At 33.4% G+C, this 26834-nt stretch overlaps 1 protein-coding gene across 2 annotated transcripts in view; it reads left to right on the plus strand.

The window, feature by feature from the left end:
- Positions 1 to 26834, plus strand: part of HNF4G (hepatocyte nuclear factor 4 gamma) — a 127535-nt gene that overhangs the window by 83797 nt on the left and 16904 nt on the right. Inside the window, exons 1-3 of one of the 2 annotated variants that reach the window (XM_043484137.1) lie at positions 16391 to 16566; positions 20199 to 20370; positions 23990 to 24084. In XM_043484137.1, coding sequence (XP_043340072.1) covers positions 16431 to 16566; positions 20199 to 20370; positions 23990 to 24084 — 403 coding nt within the window. In that variant the 5' untranslated portion in view covers positions 16391 to 16430. Of the gene's footprint in view, positions 1 to 16390; positions 16567 to 20198; positions 20371 to 23989; positions 24085 to 26834 lie in introns of those variants that run through there. The other variant, XM_043484138.1, reaches the window with a different exon arrangement.

Below are 26834 nucleotides of genomic sequence, written 5' to 3' on the forward strand. Positions count from 1 at the left end.
TTCAGGGCAGAAATAGAGATGCAGATATAGAGAACGGACTTCTGGACACAGCAGGGGAAGGAGAGGGTGGAATGAGCTAAGAGAATAGCATTGACATATATATACTACCATATGTAAAATAGATAGCTAGTGAGATAATGCTCTATAACACAGGGAGCTCAGCTTGGTGGTCTGTGATAGCCTAGAGAGGTGGGATGGGGGGGGGTAAAAAGGGAAAGGATATATGTATATTTATAGCTGATTGATAGCTCAGTTGGTAAAGAATCCGCCTGCAATGCAGGAGACCCTAGTTGGATTCTTGGATCCAGAAGACCCGCTGGAGAAGAGATAGGCTACTCACGCCAGTATTCTTGGGTTTCCCTTGTGGCTCAGCTGGTAAAGAATCTGCCTGCAATGCGGGAGACCTGGGTTGATCCCAGGGTTGGGAAGATCCCCTGGAGAAGGGAAAGGCTACCCACTCCAGTATTCTGGCCAGGAGATTTCTATAGACTGTATAGTCCATGGGGTCGCAAAGAGGCGGACATGACTAAGCAACTTTCACTTTCACTTTCATGTTATAGTGCAGCAGAAACCAACACAATATTGTAAAGCAATTATCCTCTAATTTAAAAAAAAGCAATGATAGTTGCCATCTCATCTCTTTCATGCATTTAAAAGTAATGATCTTAGTAACTGTTAAGAATAATATTTGATGTAAGTTTTTTATTTTAAAAGTTTTTGTAATTTGTTAAGTCACTGATATTTGTAGTTTGTTAAGACTTTTTATTGTTTATGAATATTGCACATTATTAGATGACTTCTACTTCACTTTATAATCTTTATTAATTTAATCTTCAAATTAAATTAGAATAGCATAAATAGATTTTCAAATATTAACAGTAAGTCTGCTACATATGAATGAGTTCCATTCTGAGACCACATTTGTAAGTCCAGTTTGTTCATAAGTCCAACAAATTTAGTTCAGTCGTCAACTAACACAATTGACTATATAGTACTGTACTGTAATAGGCTTATAATACTTTTCACACAAATAATACATAAAAAACAAACAAAAAAATGAAAAATATTAATCTTACAGTATAATTTTACACAGTATAATATAATTTTACACTTTCTTACCTTGAAAAATATCATAGTACGGTACAAAGCTGGCATATAGGGACTGGCAACTAGTGAACAGGCAAGAAGAGTTCCTGACTGGGGAGGGAGAATAGGTGGGAGATGATAGAGCCGAAGGATCGTCAGAGATAGGAGACAGAGAGCAAGCTGTAAGGTCACTCATGTATGGTGTTCATGGCACGGGCTCTGGTTCTTGCTGGAGCCAGATGCACATTTACATCTTTGAAAAATCCAAAACTTGAAGATTAGTATGAAGGAGACTTACTTGTATCTCCAATCTGGTCATATTTTACTGTATTTTTTTACACTTCCTGATTTAATTTGCTAATTTTTATTTAAGAATTATGTTTAATAACCTGTTGTGGCCTGATTTCAGAATTAATAATATATTAGTAGAGGTTCTTTATTTATGTTCTAAAATAGTGTATTAAACACTGAGTTTTTGTGCTTTTTAAGTGTTTGACATATTTCCTTGAAAAACTTCTGGAGTCTGAAGTTTTAGTATTTGTGGATTTTAATAAATTGATATAATTTTAAAGATAGTAATGACTTTATTCAGCTCTTCTATTTCCTCTGATCAAATTTACTAAGTTAAATTTGTTTAGGAAAATGCCTGTATGGTCTAGATTTTCTGAACAATGCCATAAAATTGTTCCCAGTGTTCACATATTATTTTTAAATATCTGATGTAACTACTTTATTCCTTTCTTTAGTTCCTAATATACTTTGTGTCTTTTCTCTTTTTTCTTCCTAAGACTGGGCAGATGTTTATTTCCAGCTTGTTATCTACTCAAAAAACAAGTGACTTTTAAATCTATTTGTTTAATCTTTGTTTTGTTTTAATAGCAATAAATTGTTCTTTTCACAATTTAATATTACTAATTTTTTTCCAGCTGCTTGTTTTCTGACTTTTTAAATGGGACACCAAAGCTCTAAATTGTCCCCTGATTATAGCTTAGTTTCATATGAAGTAGATATCCTCCCCTAATTTGCTTTATAATATTGAACTCAAATCCTGAGTTACTTAGAATATTTTTTAAATTTCTGAAATAAATTTCTGAAGTAAAGTGAGGTTTTCTTTATTAATTCTGTGTTTCTGATATCTAATTTTATTGCATATTTCTCAGGAAATATGATCTGTTTAATATTACTTTTATTTTTAACACTTTTTATATGGTAAATTTTATAAACATGAATGAATGACAGGAATGCATGTTTTTAATTGTTGGATGATGACTTCTATTTATGCATGTCAATTAGTTTGTTAAATTTTTCCTGCTTCATCTATCAATTGTAAAATGATGCATATATAATATTTTATAATTATTTTTTGCTCCTTTTGCCTTATATATTCAAGACTATGTCATTAGCTCTATGTAGGCTTAGGAATTTTTCATCTTCCTGATGAATTATAGCATTTTACTATTACATAGTGTCCTCTTTCATCTTCATAATGCCTTTTTTTTTCCTTGAAGTTCCTCTTATCTAATATTAGCATAGCCCTCTCTTTTGTCTTATTGGCCTACTATATTTTTAAATTCTTTTACTTTCATATTTTCTATGATTAAAATTGCCTTTTTTAGACAGCTTAAAGCAAAATTTTGTTACTGTTTTGTTTTAGCAAATTTATCAACTTGTGGATTTTCTGTAAATGACTGACATTTATAATGATTACATATACATGTCATTGTATTTTGTGATTGTTTATTCTTTTATTCCAAATTATTTCTGCTTTCTTTTTGATTAATTACTTTGTATTCTACCATTCCCCACTTTATAATCTTAGCTTTCTATAAATGAAGTATTATTATTATATTTATATTATTTTTCTTGTTAAATTAAAAACAACTTATTTACTTGACTTAAGTTTGAAATTAATAAATATGCCTGTCATCTAAATTGTATAAGCCTTTAAAATTCTTTAAGGATTGCCTCCTTCTTAACTTAAATGTTATTGCTGGTCATTACTTTAGTTAATTTATCTTAGTTCATGCTTATCAGTGTTTATATATAACTTTTGGTCTTTCAGTGTTCCAATTCTAGTTAAGCATACAGATTCTAGAGCCATACTGCTGGATTCTATAACTCTATGACTTCTTGCACCTTTCTTATTTCATTGCTTTTGTTTGTTTGAACTCTGATCTTTTTTCTGCAGTTTTTAGTTTTTCAATATCTAAATGGAGACGAAGGTTACTGATTTTCTTCTTTTCTAATATAAGCACTTAATATCATAAACTTTCCTTTAAGTTCAACCTTAGCTTCATTCCACAATTTTTGTTGTATTTTCATTTAGTTAAAAAAATTTTTTTTTCATTAAGCCTTCTTTTTTGACCTGTGGGTTATTTAGCAATGTGTTGTTTAATTTCCAAACATTATAGAGTATTCTTTCCAGGTATCTTTCTATGGTTGATTTCTAGTTTAATTCTGTTATATTTCTAAAGCATGCTCTGTATGATTTCTACTCTCTAGATGTGTCCATCCTGGTGAATACTCCATGTGCACTTGAAGAGAATGTGTTTTCCACTGATGTTGGATGGGAGTATATTCAATAAATTCAATTAGATAGAGTTGGTTGATTATGTTGTTTAAATCATCTATGTTTTATTAAGCTGATGTCCCTTGTTCAATAAGTTACTGAGAGGAGTGCTGTTGTAGATTTAGCTATTTCTTTATTCAGATTTATGAATTTTGCCTTACATATTTTGGAGATCTTTTAGAGCTTATATATTTAGAATTGTTATGCCTTCTTGAAAAATGACCCTTTTATTATTATGTAAGTGTTGGGTTCTTCCTTGGTGGCTCAGAAGATAAAGAATCTGCCTACAATACAGGGGACCTGTGTCTTCTGTGTCTCCTGCATTGACAGGCAGATTCTTTACCACTAGGCCACCTGGGAATCCCAGTTTTTCTCTACTTGGTATTAATTTTCACTAATTTCATTTTAATCCTGAGTAAAAGATTCTGCCCCAAGAATTACAGTTGCTATGCTAGTATGTTAGTTCATTAATTAAACAAACTTTTTAAAATGTGCATATACTAGTTGACTGTGGAGATACTGGGGTTATGATGAAGTATTAAAGATTGTGTCTGCATACTTAGATTGTACCAGAATGTATTTGATGAACATTTATTTTTATAAAAACATTTCAATAAATAAAGTTTTAAGTAAGTAAAGATTAAGCAGTTCTTTATAATTTCCAAAAGGATGAAGCATGTTATCACAATTGAGCCTTATAATTTTCAAAAAGAATGAACATTTTCACAATTGATTCTCATTTAAAATATGTTGATATTTAAATGAGGACACATGTATTAGGTCTACTATATGTAGGTCAAAGTTTCTCAGTCAGAGCATTATTGACATTTGACATAGATAATCACTCTATTTGTTTATAGCATTCCTGGCCTGTACCCACTATATGTCAGCATTACCACTGTTTCTGAGTTGTCACAACCAAAAAGGTCTCCAAACATTTGTAAATTTCTATGCTGAGGGGAAATTACCCTTCACTGAGGACCATCGCTATAGCTTGGTTACTTTCTTAATATGCCACCTAAATTTTGGTGAAGCAGTATTTCATACAAGTTAGTGTAAATATAGAATTATGTCATGCCTATGTTATATCAATACTTTCACTGGAATTTGGTTACTTGTCTTAACAAAGTGAGTTGAAACATACCACCAAACAGTACGTAAAAGAAGAAGCAAAGTTTTTGGAACCAGAAAGGCTTGTTTTGAAATCTCTGCTCTCTGTAGATAATACAAGGGAATAATCCTTGAAACCACAGGATAATGAATTTCTTATCCTTCATGCTTTACCTAGATTCTAATTCAATTTCTATAATCAAGGCATTTGAACATTCTATCATTATCACATAGACTAAGTACTCCCTGTTGCTGCAATGACTTCATGTAGAAAAAATTTAAATCATAGAGTTCATTTTCTCCTTTCCTCATTCATGCAGACACATTGACCTCCCTGCTAGATGTATAATACACTAATTTTCCAATATATTGGACTCTAATAACGAACAATAAATGAAAAAGTGGAAAGTATCTATGTAAATCTTAGTTTGGGTATGTTGAATGTACCAGCAAGCTGGTAGAAACTAGTTTGTAAGAAAGCAGATGTAACTAATGAACTATTGCAAATATTTTAGACTAAAGAGATCCAATAACTTTTAAAAAATCTTTCTAAAGTCTATAAGACAGAAGAGAATGTGAAATTTAGTTAAATGATTACCAAGACATTTCTTTAACACTTAGGCTGGTTGTAAGTGATCAGAAACCAGTAATTCTGGCTATTTTTGGTTCCTGTTTCAGACCTGGATAATTCCATGGACTATATAGTCCTTGGGGTTGCAGAGTCGGACATGACTGAACAACTTTCACTCATTACATTATTGCAGTGAGGTTTTACTGTATATGACAAAAATGAATTCCAGAGAGAAAAGGGTTAATCAGAAATTGGGGATATAAAATTACATTTTGCAATGGACTAATTGCTATAATAAAAATTTGGATTTGTGTTTCTAAATAGTGATAGTAATTTTAAATGCATGAGATTCCAAAAGAAAAGAAAATAGCAACAAGATAAAGAATGAGCATTTATGAGATGGATGAAGAGGGACAAAAAGGAGTTGCCACACAGGTAAAGATGGAATCAGGATAACAGAATTTTAAATAAAACCAGTTATTGTATTTGGTAAGTCAGAGGTAGATTTCAAGTGAAGCTAATGAAACTTAAATTTCAAGACTCATCAGTTGCCTGAGCCCCTTCTAAAGCCCTGGTTAGGGCACTGTGTTTCTAGTAATTTGTTCTTCCTTGAAAGTGAAAGTGAAAGCTAGTCTTTCATGTCTGACTCTGCGGACCCCATGGACTATATAGTCCATGTAATTCTCCAGGCCAGGATACTGGAGTGAGTAGTCTTTCCCTTCTCCAGGGGATCTTCCTGACCCAGTTCTTTCTTAAGAGCCTTCAAAATTGTGTAAGCTTCATTTCCACGAAAAAACAGATTGATTACCATACAGTTTTACCATATATATGTATTTACTTGGTTTTACTTGGTATTTATTTTTTTCATTTCATTTTAAAAATAGTAGTAATGCTATAAAAGTTATTCTAAGTTCTTAACACTTAAGTAAGACATAATATTTTTGCCCCTAGTACCCTAGTATTTTGATACAAATATGTATTGAATTTATTTAAATTCTACACATTCATGGCGAACCTAAACTTTTCTAGACGTCCATTTCCTGACTTAAGTTGTTTTTTCTTTTTTTTTCTTTTCTACTATGACTGAAGGGAGAACAGTTAGAAAAGTATTATATCTGTTATCGTAATGTATATTTATTAATTAAATTGCTGTGATTAGTGTGAATGTAACTTCCCTGGTGACTCAGTGGCGAAGAATCCACCTGCCAGTGCAGGAGATGTGGGTTCGATCCCTGTGATGGGAAAATCCCCTGGAGGAGGAAATGACAAGATTCTCCAGTATTCTTGCCTGTAGAATCCCATGGACAGAAGAGACTGGCGGGCTACAGTCCATGGGGTCTCAACAAGTCGGACATGACTTAGGGACTCAATAACAACAACAAAGTGAATGGAACACTGCCTGGCTGAACAAGCATTTCGTTTACTTTTATAACCCGAAATCACAATGCAATTACTGGCTTACGGTGTTTTAGGTGTTTTTGTTTGTTTATTTTTTAATTGATTTGGAAATGGGGTTTTTACTTTTAGGGCCCTGGAACTGAAAAGTTAATATATAATTTCCTGTAACAACAACAACAACAAAATAACTCATAAACATGCGGAGGTTGGCTCAACAAAAATGGACAAACGTGTGTTTACTGCACATTGAATCTCCTAAAGCTTTTAACACACTGATACCTGACTCCCACCCTGGACATTCTAATGTAACTGGTATCTGATACAATTTTAGCCTTGGGATCTTTAAAAATTCCCCAGATGATTCTAATATGCAGCAGGATTTGTGAATCCCTGGTCTAATATATTAAGCAGCTCCAAATTACTTGAGTGATGATAGCTTCTGATACTTCAGTTTTGAAATTTAGCACATTGCCAAAAGCCATGACTTTACCTATGATGTTTGGTTCAAAATAAATTAATATTTGTTTGCTTTTAATATCATTTTAATTGTCTGTATTTTTATTCTAAAAGATATACTTCATTTTGGTATTTTAAAAAAATCCAATATTGCTTTTTTCAAAAGGAAATTTACATAAAACATGGTGAAATATTTAACATTTCAGTTGAGTTGATCAAATACCAAACTTTATTAAATAGAGATGCAAATCTTAATTAGTTTTATCTAAATCAAATATCACATTAATATGTTGTTGTTGTTCTCCCTTTGTATATAAACAAGCTTTAAGAAAAAATGTTGAGTGATTCTTGATGCTAGGACTGTGTATATAATCTATTATGGGGCTTCCCAGGTGGCTTAATTGTAAAGAATCCGTCTGCAATGAAGGAGACACAGGAGATGTGGGTTTGATTCCTAGGTGAGGAAGATCCCCTGGAGGAGAAAATGCCAACCCAACTCGTTTCAGTATTTTTGCCTGGGAAATTCCATGGACAGAGGAGCCTGGCAGGCTACAGTCCATAAGGTGGCAAAGAGTCAGACCCAACTGAGCCCTCACACCCACATAATCTATTACTGCGTTTTTTAAATGAAGAAACGTAAAACTCTTATGTATGTGTATGTGTGAGTATGTATGCTTTGGGCTCCCAGATGCATAAGTTTACTGTCAATATAATACATTTATTCAAAATGTTCAAGTTTAACAGTGTACTCAGCCTAGTAGAGCTGCTGCTATTTTTATTAAACATTATATACCTCTTTAGAACATATTTGAGATAGGTACTGGCCCAAACTGATAACTTTCTCCCATTCATTTTGCATAATGCAGCATCTTTGGTATCAGAGTGCCACCACTATCTTAAATATTCTGACTGACTTTGCTGAGTTTGCAGTGGGAACAATGATAACGCCGATTGTAAAAAGCAAGTGCAGAACAGTGACTGTCAAATCCTAACATGTTCCTTATAGCCAGACTGATTTTTAAAATTTTCCTAACTAGCATAATCTATATTCCAGTTAATAATTTAGTAATAATCAGCTCCTTATCTTCTGAAAAGGAGAGTCTGTTTTGAATCACAAGGCAACTGACCTTGAAGGTAGGTTTAATATATGCAGATTTCTCATATCACCTCTAAGCTTTTACTCAGAGTATTTTCTTGGTTACATTTAGGTCTCAGCTATCCAGTCCTCCTTTTGTCTATCCTAACAGTAACTGATTTAATTATGATACCATTTTTCACTCTCCTTTAATTTGGGGTTTTACATTTATTGTGTAACTAGTTTTAAATAAAAAAAATGATGTTTTAATAAGCAAATAGAAAAAAATGAATAGCTGACATAAGCTGTAAATATTATAAAAATAATAACATATTTGTAATCTAATTTGCCTATTAACAAGGTGCTGTGTATCTTTCTCTAACTTATTTATTTAACATTTTTTTAGTAGTGATGTGAGTTATTTGCATTGATCAGATTGAAAGTGGATCTAAAATAAGGGTTTAAAATTGTTTCCTTCAGGAATTGAACAACTATGACTTGAGCAGTGAGCTATGGAATAATTTAATTACTTAAAGGGAATTAGAAAACCTTGTTAGCAAAATTTATGAAAGTTCAGTTTAATTTTAAATGTTGTCCAGCAATTTTAAGTTGGGAATATATATCAATAATAATAATATATATTTTTAATGTTGGTAAGGACTTTGGTTTAAACTACCTAATGAGTTATATGGTTTTCCTGGTCATTGCATGACCATCAGCTGGATCAAACTAGGGAGGGGGGAAAGACAAGGAAAAATTGTTTTTGGTTACCTAAAAATTATGTATAGTCTGGGCTTTAAGAAAGGATTTATTAAGCTCTTTGAAACCTAAAATCCCATCCCATTTCAAACTTCTTTCTTTGCAGGTCAGTGATAGCAACTTACTTTGAAGATTAAAATACGTATTTTGATTTGTTTTAATTTTTAGGTATGTTTGTTTTCCCTCATCCACAGCAGAAATGATAAGAGACAAGATTTCTACTTCAGAAAAGGAATGATGGTCAGGTTAAGGAAGGAAAATAATGATGTTTTAATTGACTTTTTTTGAGACACAAAAGGTGGCTTTGCTTTGAATTAATAAGACATTTTATTGGGTAGCGTTCTCCTCTTTGCTTCTTGTTTACATTGAAAAATAGACTGGGTTGATTTGGGTTGCTATTCTTCATGTAACTTTCAGTGATCTTTATACTTGGAAAAGTGGAACATGGAAACAAAGAAAACAATTAATGTGTTTTGGGATCAGTATAGTACTTTGGGTAATGAAAAATCATCTCAAAGGAATACATTTACAGAACAAATTTTATTAAACAAAACTTTAAAATAAAAGGGCTTCCCTTGTGGCTCAGCTGGTAAAGAATCTGCCTGCAATGTAGGAGACCTGGGTTCAATTCCTGGGTTGGGAAGAGCCCCTGGAGAAGGGAAAGGCTACCCACTCCAGTATTCTGGCCTGGAGAATTCCGTGGACTGTATAGCCCATGGAGTTACAAAGAGTCGGACGTGACTGAGCAACTTTCACTCTAAAATAAAATGTTTTAATATTAATATTCCAAATTATTTTCATGAAACTTATTTTATAAAAATAACTTTGATTTTTATTAGCCTGTTTTCTAGTTAAATCATGGTCTGAAGGAATGAGTCAATTAAATATAAAAAGTATAGAACAGTTTAACAGGCTTAATAGTCTTGCAGATAAGATAGAAATGTTTCAGCTATTATCTTGAATAGTCAGTCAATAGTGAATTGAGTTGTCTTCTTTAAATACTGTGCTATTTTCATCTCTTGTTATGTTGCTCTAAAGAAGTTTAAATATCATATTTCACATGCCAGTTTAAAAAACTAATGCTTTAAACTTTTTCTAGAACATTAGGTGTGCTATTTAAAATGAACCCTATATCTACAAATAATGTTCTTTCTCTCTGAGGTACTTGAGCTGACTAGGCTTAAGAAGGTACATTTTAGTCTGCAAACTATGAGATCACACTAAAAAACAATAACATTTTGTTCAGTGTACAAAATAGATATTGCGAAGTGACCTTTGTTTAAAGAGTTTTCAGTAGATCATAGTTTACCATGTATATTTATATTTGTGCATGTAGATTAAATTCATATATCTCTATTTTAGAAAATGTTTGTTATTACAAATTACTGTCAGAAATTAGCATGAATATTTGATGACTCTTCCAATTAAACCATAAGAAGTGAATTTAAAATTGCTCATAAATTTGTGTTGAATGTTTAGTAACATAAGTCCCATTTATTAAGGACAATTATTTCTATATCACCTAGGCATAAAATTAATACTTTTTTTTCTTACAGCTACTTAAATGTAGCCTTAGTGAACTTATCCATAAGAAGTGCCAGATGAAGCAATTATGAAAAGCTCCCTGAACTTTTCATATGTCCCTTTCTTGAAAATGAATGAATTTTAATATGAAAATATATAAGCAAATGCCATAACTGTTTTATGCATCTACATTCTATACAATTAATCTGTATAATTTTATTTTGTTCAATTGTGCCTAGTGACATGTCTCCCAAAATCAGTTACTAAATTATGAAAATGCCATAATCAGTATTGAATGGGAAAACACAAAATATCAAATAGTGTGACACTTGCCTGATTATGGTGCATAGTCAAAAATCCAAAAGTATCCGTGACTAAAGTTGTTTCTGTGTGACCTTTTCTTTTTGCATTACCTCTTTGTTTCCTTTCTTTCTCATTCTCCTCATTGTCCTTCCCTCCTACTCTTTAAGCGAATTAAAATATTTGAATGAAGCCTAATGAATTTTAAAAGCAGAGTGATTTGTCATTTGGAAGAATAGAGATTAATTTTTAAATATAAAGTATTTAATGTTAAAATCAATTCAAGAAAAAATCTAACTAATATCTACTTAGCCAGCTCTCTGTATTGACTCAGGTTCTTAACTTCCTTTGTGGAAAATGTTAATTATTAATAGTTTCCAGGGTAGGTTACTTTCCTTAAGGAAAAGGTATCTTTTTTGTTTTAAAGAATATTGATTGTTTTATTTTACATTTCTCTCTTTACTACTGTGGTTTGTCATTTTCCCATGCTGTAGTTCAGTTCTTCATCATAAATCTTTTGATCTTATTGTGCTAAGAACATCTATTATGAGTGTGTACCTTTTTAATAAATTTTCAAGTTGTGTGATACATTATTACAATGTTGTATGGCAGATTTCTAGAGCTTATTGATCTTGCTTCACTAACATTTTAAATCCATCAATTGGTAACTCCTTCTTTCTTCCTCCTGTTGACTCCAGGCAACCACTACTCCTATCTTTGAATCTACAGGGATGACTACTTTAGATATCTTCTAGTAGTGGAATCATGCAGTATTTGTCTTTCTATGATAGGCTTATTTTACTTATAATATTTTTAAGGTTCATCCATTTTGTCAAATGTATCATCAGTTCATTCCCTTTTTAAAGGCTGAATATTATTCCATTATATACCACACCTTTTTTTTTTTTTTTAATCCATTCATTCACTGATGGACATTTACACTGTTTCCACTGTGGTTATTGTGAGTAGTCCTATAGTGTCCTCTGACCATCTCATCAACTCTGTATAGTTATCAGGTGTTACTTATATTTGTTACTTAGCATGTTAGTGTCATTTATTCTTATTTTTTAATCCTATAAGTTAGTTAAATATTGCATAATCTAACGAAACATGAGTGGAAAAAGAAAAAAATTTCCCAATGAACACCAAGGGAAATACTTTGAATGTGAATAAAAGCAAGTTGATCAAAATATATTAAATATTTCAAACACTATAAAATTCTAGAAGGCATCCATATTCAGATTGCTTTATAAATAGCTTTGACTTCTTTCTCCACTTAAAAAAAATTGAGAAATCAAAGGCAGTGTATGGGATTTAAAGAAAAAACAAATAAAGAATGCAAATGTAAATTGGTGTAGCCACCAAGGGGAATGGTATGGAGGTCCCTTAAAAAACTAAAAATAGAAATATCATGATCCAACAATCTTAGTCCTGGGCATATATCCTGAGAAAACTCTAATTCAAAAAGATATATGCACCCTTGGGACTTCCCTGATGGTTCAATGGTTAAGACTTCGCCTTCCAATGCAGGGGGTGAGGGTTTGATCCCTGAGTGGGGAGCTAGGATCCCACATGCCTCCTGGCCAAAAAAGACCAAAACATAAAACAGAAGCAACATCGTAACAAATACAACAAAGATTTTAAAAATGTTCCATATCAAAAAATCTTTTAAAGAATGAGAGAAAAGATAAATGCACTCTAATGATGATAGCAGCACTGTTAACAGTAGCCAAGACAGAAGAAAACTAAGTATCCATTGACAGATGAATGGATAAAGTAGAGTGGTACATCCATAAAATGGAATATTACTCAGCCATGACAAAGAAGGAGCTAATACCATTTGCAGCAACATGGGTGGACCTAGAGATCACCATACTAAGAGATGTAAGCCAAGCAGAGAAAGACAAATATCATATGATTTCACTTATATATGGACTCTTAAAGAAATGATACAAATAAACTTATTGCAAAACAGAAACACTCCCAGACATAGAAAACAAATTTGTGGTTACCAAAGGGGAAAGGGAGGTGGAAAGAGATAAATTAGGAGTTTGGGATTAACAAGTACACAGTACTTTATATAAAATAGATAAATAACAAGGTTCTATTGTAGAGGACAGGGAACTATATTCAATATCTTGTAATAATCCATAATGGAAAAAATCTGAAAAAGGATATATATATATATATATATATATATGTGTGTGTGTGTAATATGTATAATATATAACTGAATAATATACATATATATAAAACTAAATTACTTTGCTGTGTACAGAAACTAACAGAACATTTAGTAAACCAGCTATACTTAAATTAAAAAAAAAGAACTCCAAGCAGTGGATTTTTACTCAAATAAAAGGTCTTAGTTATCTAACAAAACAGTAGCAATTATACATATTAAGTGTGGATATACCATTTTTATGATTCTCTGTTTCAATTACTTTATTTGTCTAACTCAGTAAATTACTAATTCTAGAATTTAAGTAAAGAGGAATTCTACTCTACTTTGTAATTTCTTTGAAGAAATAAAGAAAAGAAAGAGAATCTTTCCTTCCCTAGAGTAAGGCTGACTGAATGCTGTAGGAATTTCCACATCTGAATACCATTTGGAAGACAGACTGCCCCCACTTGAGGAGATATGCTTCCTATTTAGATCTACTATATCTTCTGGAAATTCTCAAATTTTTACTCAATAAAATGAGAAAGGTAATTTACAATAATGTATATGGGAAATGGGTTTCATCTTGAAAGCCAAATTTGAGGTTTTGTGCTGAGATGAATTTAAAGCTCCTTCCACTTTTGAGTGCAATGCCCTGATCCATGATGATGCTACCCATGAGCACAGGATGGAGTAGCCTGAAAAAAAAACTGAATAAACTATGACAACCTTGTTCTCCTGAGCTATAGCCACATTTCTCTTTTTATCACATTTCTCTTAAGTATTTTGCAGTCTTATAAATGAATGGTTCTCTACCTTTTTCTTTTCCTCTTTTCCTTCTATTGATGCCCTTCCATTGGTGACATACCTCAGTATTGGTCAGTCATTGCATGCATGGGAAAGAGTGTGGGCAATGTGCCATACACTCTTTGGGTTTACACAGGTAACAAAGGTGTGTGCTGCCTCAGCACAAATGAGAACTACTTCGTGCAAATGAAAACCACAGGATTTGCATGCTGTTCCCTTCAAAAACTGAATTACTACAGTTAAACTTCTAAACAAAATCAGCCCCTAAAATTTATCCCTCCCCCTGATATTATCTTCACAATTGAGAGTGCTACAGACTATGAAGGCAAGAGGGCTCTTCCAGTGATCACTGTTTGATATAGTGACTCTGACTGCTAAAATGACTCTGCTCTTTTCTTCACAGTTCTTCACATGGCTTTGAATTTCAGAAGCCAGTCTTCTCAAATGAAAAATATAATAATTTCTAAGATATAATAGTCACAAGGTTTATGCTATTGAGAAATACTTGAATAAGAAATACTATTTTGCAGTAATCTTTTTTAAAATGTGGAAAATAAAATTCTTTTATAATGTAAATGTGACTGAAATTCTTTCTTAGAAGATAAAATTAGTAAACATATTCTCAGAATGTTTTTTAATAAAATATATATATATGTAGAAATATGATCTTTTTTTAGCTCTCCAGTAACTTCACTTTTTAAAACTCTTATTGGAGCATAGTTGCTTTACAATGCTGGGTTAATTTCTACAGTACAGCAAGATGAGTCAGCCATGCATGTACATATTCCCCTCCGCTTTGGAGTTCCTTCCCTTTTAGGTCACCAGAGTGCATTGGGTAATGTATGTTCTCATTAGTTATCTATTTTATATATAATTTCAGTACTGTATAGGTTATCAATCCCAATCTCCCAACTCCTCCTACCCCATTCCCCCCTTTGGTATCCATATATTGGTTCTACATCTCTATCTCTATTTCTGCTTTGCACATAAGATCATCTATACTGTTTTTCTAGATTCCACATATATGCGTTAATAGGCGATATTTGTTTTTCTCTTTCTGCCTTACTTCACTTGGTATGACACTATTTCAATATTATCTTCTAAATGTTCCCACTCTCTAAATTCTCCTTGTCACATATACACATAAATGATACAGTGTGCTGTATAGATGTTAGATGTGAAAAAGTTGATGATGGGAAATCCACACATGTTAGGGATAATCTTACTTAGATTGTAAGAATGTAATTGGCATTTAAAGTAAAAAGAAATAAAATCTTATTCATGCATGAATTACTGTTTATTTATGGCTTTTTGTTGTTTTTATTTTTATTGAAGTTATAGAAACACAGATTTAAGAATCAAATAATTCTACAATGTTTCTCCCAAGAATTCTACAAAAGAAAAAACAAACAAAAAAACCTAATGGGCATCATTCTCAGTGTCACTTCTTTTGGCCTCCTTCTTTTTTCTTTTTTTTGCCCACTACTAGCCTGTGACTTTAAGTGACATACTGCTTCATGAGTTTTTAGCTTTAGTGTTATCCATGGACTCTCCACTATGGAGAAGGAGAAACCAGCTTTCTTTCCTGCCCTGTCTTCATTGCATACTAGTATTCAGCCTCGAGCACATCTTTTCAAGGGGTCTCCTGAAAGCAGTTTTTAAGGGCTCTCAGGTGGCCTGCCAATGCAGGAGATATAAGAGATGTGAGTTCTGTCTCTGTGTTGGGAGGACCCCCTGAAGGAGGAAATGGCAGCCCACTCCAGTAATCTTGCCTGGAGAATCCTATGGGCAGAGGAGCCTGGCAGGCTACGGTCCAGGGGGTCACAGAGTCAGGCACAACTAAAGAGATTTAGCACACATGCGTGTGGCACAGTGAGATGAGCTTCTGAACCTCTCTTGGGTGTCTAACAATTATTTATTGAAAGTCTGCAAGGTACTCACAACTGTACTAATTATGCCCATTTACAAACCTTCAAGGGACCCTGACTCATAAGTTGATAGTTAAAGAGAATGTGTTTCAGGCCATATTAGGGCTATGTCCAGGCTTCTATTAGAATGTGTCATAAATAAATCCCTTGTCATTTCAAATCATAAATTTGTTTTTCCTCAACATAAAGTTAGCTTTACGGAATGGGTAAGAAAACTTGAAATTATCAAGTGCTTATGTTAAGTGTTAACTTGTAGTCTTTGACTTACCAAATCTATGACAAGTCAGTCCTGTTTTTTTTTCAGAACTTGTGCCATGCAGTTTCAGCCACTTAAGTGGGATAAATCAGGCTCTAATGATGGTTCAAAATTGGAGATACTCTCTTTTCTATTTTTAATCCTCTTGGTGACATCATTTATTGTCTACTGGAAATCAATTTAGGAAATCATGTTAGTCCACTAAGCACTTCAGATAAGGTGATTCCATGAAGCATTCCAACATTATCACAAGGAATTGCTTGCCATAAAAGAAAAAGAAGTAAGCAGAATATGGCCTGCTGGAGTTTACAGTTTTACAGCCCCTCCCACTGCAGCACATAAGTCACTCAGTTACAGTTAACTTTGGATTACCACTCACAGATTGAAAGCCCAACAGCCATCACGCAGTGGGGCCTGTGGTGATACTTGTATGTGTATTTCTAAATCAATGATGAGGGTATCGGAACCCATACTGGACATGGAGATGGCAAATTACAGTGAAGTCTTGGACCCAACTTACACAACTTTGGAGTTTGACACTATGCAGATTCTGTATAATTCAAATGGTAAGTTCTCATCTGCTTGCCGATAAAAAGAAAAGTAAGTATCACAAGAGAAGTAAAACTGAGATTCCTAGGGGGCAGCTCTGCGTTTTATTGTTAGAGAATTCAGGGCTTGCTTTTTCAGTCCACAAATTTGAGGCTTTTGCACTTCATCACAAAATTTAAATGAATAATGCTATGGCTATTTTATGTTTGAGATAGAAAAAGCTTAGTTATGCGTCATAAAGTAACCTTGGGATTCTGTCATGGGCCAGTCAGGTGAAAAGAGTAGTTTCAGCAGTTATTTTATTTATTGTAAATCACAGTAATGAGTTATATTGGCAGATTGCCTGTAAAGTGTATTTTCTATGCAACATTTTAAATGACATATAGAAAAGTTTCCTTAGAACACTGGAGAGTTTTACTGGTTGCCTCCTCCTTTTATTATTCTAGTTCTCGATGGCTGCTGATGAGAAACTGTATTTAAAATTTATCAAGTTTTTGCCTTGAACACAAATATGTAAAGAAAGAAGGGTTTATATTATAACCGTACTTGACAAGCTAATGTTTAGCCTCACAAAGTTCTTGGTATTTATCTACTGTAACATTTTAACTTTAAATAAGACATGACTTGTTTAGAGCTCATGTCTTTATATAATAGAATACAGTTTACCATTGACTTTGAATCTAGGTATATTTTTCAAGTAAAAATCTTGCCCAAGATCAGTTGTAATTGTTAGAATTCCTAAAATGTGCTAATTATGTATGCTTTGGAAAAATGTGTGTATGTGTGTGTTTATGTGTATGCTTAGTTCAGGATTGAAAATGTATCTTGTACTTAGGATATCTTGAGGTTATACTGTGGTGTACAATTTCAGTGACTGTGACAGCTGTATTATTAACAATAAACAACAATAATTTATTAGTGGGAAGATTTCAAAAAATATTCAGAAGATGAATTATGAAATTTTAGCACAAAGGAGTTAAAATCAATTCTCAGTATAACTACAGGAAGTCGCTATTTTGAAACCTTATGTTTAGACTTGACTAGAAGTATTTAATAAAGTTATTTATTTCAGTAGACTCATGAATTTTTTAAAGGCTATAGATCACTAAATAATAGGGAATGACTTACCATATTTACGAAAACAACTGACTTTTTTGGCTATTTCTAAAGTGTTGTCTAATTTTCTTTCTTGTATTAATGTGTAAGTTTCTTGTTAGTAATATGTAAGTATGACAATAAACTGGAATCAAGAGTTGAATATTTTTCTGTATTTCCATATAATCTTCCAGAACACAATCAATTCTTAACACTTTTGCCGTATTTCTAATATCTATTCTATTTATGTTACGAAAAGAAAAATTCCTAGCATTTAAATTCTAAAATGTCACATGGTTAGCCTTAAACATATTCTCATTGAAGATATTTTTTAGTTTTATGAAGTTATATATGACACTGTTTGTCAACTCAGGAGTATTAGTAAGTAGAATACATATATTGTCCCAGAATGTAGTTGGGACATGACGGTCTTTTATCTTTTTATAATGGGAATATAGTAATGAATTATTATATTTATATTATTATATAATTTTATGATCAGTTAAAGTTTATAATATATTCTTATATATTCAATATCTTTGAGTACATAGAGATGTGTAAAGATGTGTGCTCAGTTGCTCAGTCATGTCTGACTCTTCTGCGACCCCATGGACTGTAGCTCGCCAGGTTTCTCTCTGCACAGGATTTTACAGGCAAGAATACTGGAGTGCATTGCCAGTCCCTCCTCCAAGGGACCTTCCCAACCAGGGATCAAACCTGCAGCTCTTGTCACCTGCATTGGCAGGTGGATTCTTTACCACCAGCGCCGCTTGGGAAGCCTGTAAAGATGTGTTATTTAGTCACTCAGTCGTGTCCAACTCTTTGCAACCCCATGGACTGTAGCATGCCAGGATTCCCTGTCCTTCACCATCTCCCAGAGCTTGCTCAAACTCATGTCCATTGAGTTAGTGATGCCATCCAACCATCTTGTGTAGTAAACAATATTAACTAATTTAAGAAATTAGTAAAAATATCTATGTATATTTTTAGAAGACTCTTTCTTTAAAACAATTAGTTATCACTTTATGTCAGGCATAGTTGTAGAGCTGGAAGACAGAGGGGCGACTAAGATAAATCCTCTGACATCATGAAGTTTTTATTCTGTGGGGAAAGATAGGTAATAAGTGAACACACCAGAACATAATATAATTTTAGACAATGAAGTGGTTAGTTTAAAGAATAAGCAGGATTCTGGGTTCTACTTGAGGGCCTATGGTAGATGACTGTTTTAGATGTATGTTTGCAGACTGTTTCTCAGCAAATGTAAAATCTGAGCAGAAACTGGATAGCCAGGTCATAGAAATTCTTGAGGAAGAGCTTTCCTTTCAGGCAGAGCAAAGAGCAAGTGTGAAGGCTCTGAGATGAGAACAGACCTCAAGACTTGGGGCAGGGGATGGAGGGGGAAGGGAACAGGCAGCATTACTGAGGACTAGTGAACAGGATGAAAAATAGTGTGAGATAATGGGATCAGAGAGTGTAAAGGGGGACCTTCACACTCAGGGCTCTACAGGCCATGGGAAGTTGTGTAGGCTTATTCTGTACATAAGGATTGGATGCAGAAGACTAAGATGATGTAAATTTCTTATGCCAAGAGCACATTAGAGGCTTTGGGGCAATAAACAGTAGGGGAACCAAGGTAGAAGTATTAGAGAAATTAGATAGGAAGCTGTTGCAATAATCTAGGGGAAAGGTTATGTTTAATTGAATAAGGGTGGCCACAGTGAAAGGGTGAGAAGCTGTGAATGCAATATGTATTTTAAATATGATTTGTTGATTGGATATGAACAGTGAAGGAAAGAATTCAGTGAAGAGGCCAAGATTATTGGCAGTAGGTACCAGATGGTACCATTAACTGACTAGAGAAGACTAATGGAAGAATGAGTTTTAGAAGAAAAAAAACGAGTTCTATTTTTGATACATTAACTTGCGGTTCTTATTAAACTCAAAAGGGAAGTTATTCGATAGATAAGTGGGTATTTCAGACTGACACCCATGGGAGACATTAGGATTAAAGATAAGATGTGGGGATTTTTCATCATACAGATGATGTTTAATGGCATGGGACTGGATGAACTTCCCTAGGGAAAGGGTATGGTTGAGGGGCTGAGACCTGTGGTATCCCAAAGTCTAACCCTCAGAAATAGGAGTGGGGAGATTGGAATGGAGACTTGGCAGAAGCAGCTAGTGGTTAAAAAGAGAGCGCTGGTATGGAGCTTCCCAGAAGCTGAGGAATGGACTATTTCATGCCCATGAAAACTAGTGCATATGCACCTTCTTAGTCACTCAGTCATGTCTGACTCTGTGACCCCATGGATTGCAGCCTGCCAGGCTCCTCGGTCCATGGAATTCTCCCAGCAAGAACACTGGAGTGGGTTGTCATGCCCTCCTCCATGGGATCTTCCCCACACAGGGATCGAACCCGAGTCTCCTGTGTCTCCTGCATCACAGGCTGATTCTTTACCACTCAGCCATCAGGGAAGCCCTGAATAATTAGCAGGACCATTCCTATAAGAAATATCCAGTGCTAACTTGCATTCTCCTCTTTCTTTAACAGATAGTTCTGTCCCAGAGACAACAAGTATGAATACCGCAGATAACGGTGTCAACTGTCTATGTGCCATATGTGGGGACAGAGCGACAGGAAAGCACTATGGTGCCTCCAGCTGTGATGGGTGCAAGGGTTTCTTCAGACGCAGCATCCGCAAGAGTCACGTTTATTCCTGCAGGTACTTGAAATGCTCCTTCCAGAAAGGTGATCTCTAGCGATGTTTCAAAATGCCTTGCAAGAAGTAAGGGAATAAAGAGCTTTTGAATTTATATAACTCTAAGAACAAAATCTATAAGCTACCTTAAAAGTGAGTATGTGTGGAACATATTTACAATGGAATATTACTCAGCCATGATAAAGGAACAGAATGGTGCCGTTTGTGTCACACTTCCAGAGATGTGGATGGGCCTAGAGATTGTCATAGAGGGTGAAGTGGGTCATAAAGAAAAACCAAATATTGCATATCAACACACATATGTGAAATCTAGAAGAAAACAGTACACATGGACTTATTTACGAAGCAGAAATAGAGACTCAGACGTAGAGAGCAAACACGGACACCTGGAGGGGGAGGAGGGATGCATTGGGAAATTGGGATTGACAAACATATACTTCTGTATATAAAATGGATAACTAATGACACCTAATGTAGAGCATTAGTAATTAGTTATTAGTAATAACTAATGTATAGCACAAGGGGAAAAGAAAAAGAATGGAGAAAAAGTGAGTACATGTGGATGTGTATACGATGCATTCACACGGGTGGTTTTTTTATGAAACATCTTAGACTTATAAAAATATATTAAAAAATCCACATACTTATCATCCAGTTTAAACCAATATCGTTGAAGCCTCCTGTGGACACCTCCCCTCTCCCTTTTTCTTCCTCCCCTCTTTCCTAGAGGTAACTACTATCTGAAATTTGGTGGTGTCTTTTCCTTGTGTTTCTTTATTGTATACCAGTAGACATATGTAAATCTATATTTAAATGGTTTCATGGGTTGTGTGTTTTTCTGCACGTTGCTTATCATTTTAGCATCATCACATCCTGATCTTGAAAACAAAATTATGAAAGTGCAGATGATTTTGGCAGCTTGTTGATGTTTATACATAAAATGAAATTTTCAGCTCTAAAATTTTAAATATGTTTCTCATGACAATTTTGCCATTGATTTTAATGTTTTGTCTAAAATTAATTATATTGTATGTGTCACATTTCTAGTAGGTTTTTTAAAAAAATAATATCTAGGTAAATATCACATCCCAATTTAAGTTTAGATATTTCACCTTTAATGTTCAGAATGACAGTTCTTGAATGCAGATATGGTCTATTAAGTATGGGCTATTCAAAGGTGACTGATTTTAACAGGAAAAATCTGTTTGCTCTGTCTTTGAAAGTCATGTGTAGGTTGTTAAAGTGTTTTTGGCACAAGTTGAATATTTAGGAAGAAGTTAACTGTCTCACATTATGATGACATTTGACTTCTAGGGATGTGGAAAAGTTAATATATAACTCACAAATATCTAACTAGTGTTCTCTAGTAATTTTTATAAGAGTTTAAAGTAGGTTTAAAAATGTAAATTAACGATTTTTATAACCTTCTTGGTAAGCAAAAGAAAAGTATTTCTTGCTTTTTTATACAGCAGAACTTGAGAGGTATAAAGAAATCAAGTGGATTTACTCCATCAAAAGCATTTTCTGTATGATTCCCTCAAATATTGAGTGCTTCTAAAAGATTAATAGTAAAATAAATACAAAATAACATGTAAATAATATTTTTACAATTTTTAAGTCATATGTGCTGTCAAAGATGAAACATATATGTGTGTGAATATGTATATATGTGTATATTGTATACATATGCATATGTGTATATATGTGTGTATGTGTGTGTATATATATATATGTGTGTATATACATATATACAGGCTATCCAAGCAACTAAAAACAGTAACTTTTTTTCCATTTAATTTTTTTCTTTTATTTTGGAGTGCAGTTGATTTGCAATATTATGTTAGTTTCAGGTGTACAACAAAGTGATTCAGTTATCCATATACGTATATCTATTCTTTTTCAGATTCTTTTCCCAGATAGATTATTACAGAATATGGAGTTGAGCACTCGAACAATAAATTCTAAGAGTCAGAGAACGTGAACACAAATAGGTTTCAAGATTTTTACCCTTCCTGTGTGGGAAAAGTGAGAAAGGAATGTTTCCATACAACTTTTGGAAATTTAAAAAATATGCCAACAACATGTACAACCTTACTACTCCCAACACCCCATCATGAATACTGCTGCCAACTTAGCCTTCTTTACATATACTGATATTAAGCAAATGCTATGATTTTCCATTTGGAAAATTTTATATTGATGTAAGTTTAGGGGCAAAAATGTTTTTTAAAGCTTAGGCTTTGCTAATTTCAAAGTCTTTTAAGTATGTTCAGATAACAACCTGTGCTGGCAAGTCCTCCCTATTTCATAACTGTGGGTTGATTTGGGATGTTAAATGACCTTCCCAAGTTCTATGGACGGTGTATGGTGGAACTGGGAATCAAGTTCAGGTCTAACTCCAGAGACTATACTTTTTTTTTTTTCCTTAGTGCACAATTTAGTTTATTAGTATGTTCAAAGAGTTGTGCAATCATCATTATAATTAATTTAGAATATGTCACCATCCTATAAAAAAACCTCCCAGTACTGTTTAGTAGTTACTTCCCATTTCCCCCAGCTCCCTCCCCACCAATGTGAGGTAACTACTAATCTACTTTCTATTTCCATAGATTTGCATCTTTTGCACATTTGACATAAATGAAATTATCCAATATGTGACCCTTTGTGTCTGACTTCTTTCACTTAGGATAGTATTTTCAAGGTTCATCCATGTTATAGCATGTATCATCAGTTCATTCTTACTTATTGCCAAATGTATAATATTCCATTATATGAGTACACAACATTTTGTTTATTGACAAACAAACATTGTATATTTATCAACTGGTGAGTATTTGGGTTGTCCCCACTTTTTGGCCATTGTATATATAATGCTGCTATGCACATTTATGTACAAGTCTGTATGAACATATATTTTCCTTTCTCTTGGGTATATACCTAGGAGAAGAATTGCTGAGTCATAGAATAACTCTTGTGGACCTTTTTGAAAACTTCCAAACTTTCTTCCTAAGCAGCCACATCATTTTGTATCATACCCAACAATGTATGAGCCATCCAGTTTTTCAATGTCCTAATCAACATGTGTTATCGTCTGTTTCTTTCCTGATCATAGCCACGGTAGTGGGTGTGAAGTGGTACCTAATTGTACAGTGACTGTATTCTTAATGCTTTATTCAACTGCCTTTTGATATATAATTTGGAATTTAGAGTAAACTCCAATTAGATATGAGGTAAAACTACCGGAAGAATATTTACATAGAAAAATCATGGAACGGCAGAAGAGTGAAGTTCCCCATCACACTGAAACCATTAGTAGTAAGTGTTAGAATTTGGATACTAAAGTTTCTCTTCTGAGTTTGGCTTTCATAGCACAAGTTAGAAATGACCATGGATACTGGCCAAAAGTGAGATACCATTCAGTTTTGTTTTATTAGAAATACTGCATGAGAGGTGAAGCTTGTATTTTCATGCTGATCATGAGATTAAAAAATTCATAGTTAATTATCCTTATACATTTTTTTGTGTTGATCTAAATTTAACTATACTTTTAGAAGCCTGTCTGTTTGCTTTTTTGATAAATGATAACTTTCTGCAAATATCTTTTTTTTTTTTGGCATTGTAGGTTCAGTCGGCAATGTGTTGTTGACAAAGACAAAAGGAATCAATGTAGATACTGTCGATTAAGAAAATGCTTTAGAGCAGGAATGAAAAAAGAAGGTAATAATATATAATATAATGACAATTAACATTATTGATGGAAAATGCTATACACACATGTTCTCATTTAATCACAAAACTTTTACATGAGTTCTGATTTTCCTCAATGAAGGATCTGTGATTCCTTGAGTTTAAGAATTTACTCAGGGACACTGATACTTACTGGTAAGTGATGGAGCCAGTCTTTTTACCTGGTGACTGACTTGACACATTCTGTCCACTACTGCATTACCCCTGGCAACAAAATTATTGTCTAACAAACATTCCAATGTCTTTTTCAAAAGATAAATGGCAAAATATACTAATAGGATGCATTTTAATGTAGTTTAAATGCATTTTTAATCTCAATAACAATTGAATATCTATTTCATAAACATCAACTGAACACTGACTTTTCACATATTAATTTATTTATCTAACAAATTTATCATGTACTGCTCCTCTCCAAACACTGTTGTTGGTGCCAAGGTTTAGTGTACATAATAGTGTTCACTATTACGTAGTGAACATAATAGACAAAATGATGCCCCCTTTGAGGGAGCTTATATTCTATTCAAGGACAGAGACAATAGACTAGATGCTCTATTTCAATGTGCAATAATTTCATTTTGAACATATGAAATAATCTAATTATACTATCCTATGTTCTAACTACAGTTAATTTAGCAACAGATGTGTTTAGCACATATAAATATTTGGCAGAGAATAGCTCCTTTAAGGGGGTTTCCCCTGTGGTTTAGCAGTAAAGACTCTGCCTGCAGTGCAGGAGACAGGGTAGGGTTTGATCCCTGGATTGGGAAGATGCTCTGGAGAAGGAAATGACAACCCACTCCAGTGTTCTTGCCTGGAGAATCCCAGGGGCAGAGGAGCCTGGTGGGCCACAATCCATGGGGTCACAAAAGTGTCGGACACAACTTAGTGGCTAAACAACAGCAAGCTGCTATAAGATTTTGTGCTTGTCATTTTGCCATATGCTTGTGCCTTTCACTATTGTATAGAAGAAGATATTTTTCAAAACTATTTCACATACTATTAGAAAATTAAATCACATCTCTATAGTACAAATATCTAAAAATATCAAACCTGTCTTAAACAAAGTTTTTTTCCTTGTCACTCAGTATTTTCAAGAGACAAAAATTCCATTAGTTTTACTAGTTGCTAGTCTCAAAGAAGAAGGCAAAATAAAGTTCACAAAATTAAACTTATAACATTTTAATTTCAACATGACTTATTTCTAGTGGCATATTTGGTTGTTTATGGCATTCATTATGTATATTATCAATTATCTTCATTCATTTCTACTTAAATCTCTGCTCCATTCCTATCATATGAAAAGCAAATAACACTTCTACATTTCCATTAAGAATTTTACAATTTGTTAAATAAAATTATCTTTAAAATAGTTAAAGCATATCTTATGCTGCTCATAGAATAATGCATTAATTTTTCCTAAATAGACTAGGAAGTAGTTTTTAGCTTTCAAAGTAGATATACTTCTCTTATTTACAGTAATAGCACAATTTTAAGGTTAGTTAAATGGAAACATATATAAATATGGTTTTATGTCAACAATAGTAGCAGCAAGAAGATTACAAATGTCACAATATCTTTTAGCATTTTCTAAAGATTGATCATGTAATGAAATCCATAAAACATAGCTTACATTTTAATGTTTTATCTCCACATACACATTTCCAAATGAGTCAGTTTAGGCTGAAAGTCAATGACAGTATTTGTTAAAAGAAAAAGAAAGAAAGAGGAAGTAAGCTACCAGTAAATATGATTTTAAAATAAAATATTAATGATTCACTCCAACTAAATATTCAGTTCGGTCGCTCAGTCATGTCTGACTCTTTGTGACCTCATGGACTGCAGCACGCTCTTAAAGGCAAAAAGTTTAGTTTTTTCTCTTTCAAATTAATGGAATTGATAGGTAATAGTTTGTTTAGTTACAAATTGGTGAATTTCTTTTAAAAAGAATAATTATAGAAATAAACTCTGATAGTTTAACATCTTATCTTTCCAGCAAAATTGGGTAAAGCATTAGGGTACATAATTTAGAGGGTACAGACTTTGTTTCCATTCTTTTTGGTTAAGAGAAGACAATTTTACCTTTATGTTTTGAAATCCAACTTTGGCTTCTGATTTATATTATTCTCTACATAACAAATATACAAATCTGTACCACCCCACTTCTGCTTCCTTATATTTAAAATTTGGGTAGAAGCATTATTCTTTTTGTTTGTTTGCTTCTGAAACAAAGAGATCTAGCTCTTTCTTAGAAGACTTTCATATAATACTTAATATTTCTTCATTGTTCCAAAATGCTGATATTCACATCTCCGTTTTCTGAAGAGAGACCCCTACCTGCTGCACCCCCTGCTCTGTTAATGTCTCTAAACTGTCCCGAAGATATTGCTTCATAAGAGATCAGAGGATTGTGATCACCTTAACTAAAATAAATGTACTTTCCATTTTTGCAACTGTTTTAGAAGAAAAAGAAAAATGGGAGTTTCAGAACATATGATTCATATTTTCTGACCGTGAATACACTCTTATCTTTAACCTGGTCAATCTCACAGGTGGTACTCTTCCCCTAGATATCTTATGTCCTTATTAACTTTGAGACAATGGAAAACCAACCTACTGAAAATACAACATGGCTGAACTGGTTGACCTACCACTTTGTAACATGTGCACCATCATGAAGTCCCAAAAGGCAGTATTTTATGTGCTCTAGTGACAAGATT

Source organism: Cervus canadensis, chromosome 12 (genome assembly GCF_019320065.1).
Source record: "Cervus canadensis isolate Bull #8, Minnesota chromosome 12, ASM1932006v1, whole genome shotgun sequence".
NCBI classification, from domain to species: Eukaryota; Metazoa; Chordata; class Mammalia; order Artiodactyla; family Cervidae; genus Cervus; species Cervus canadensis.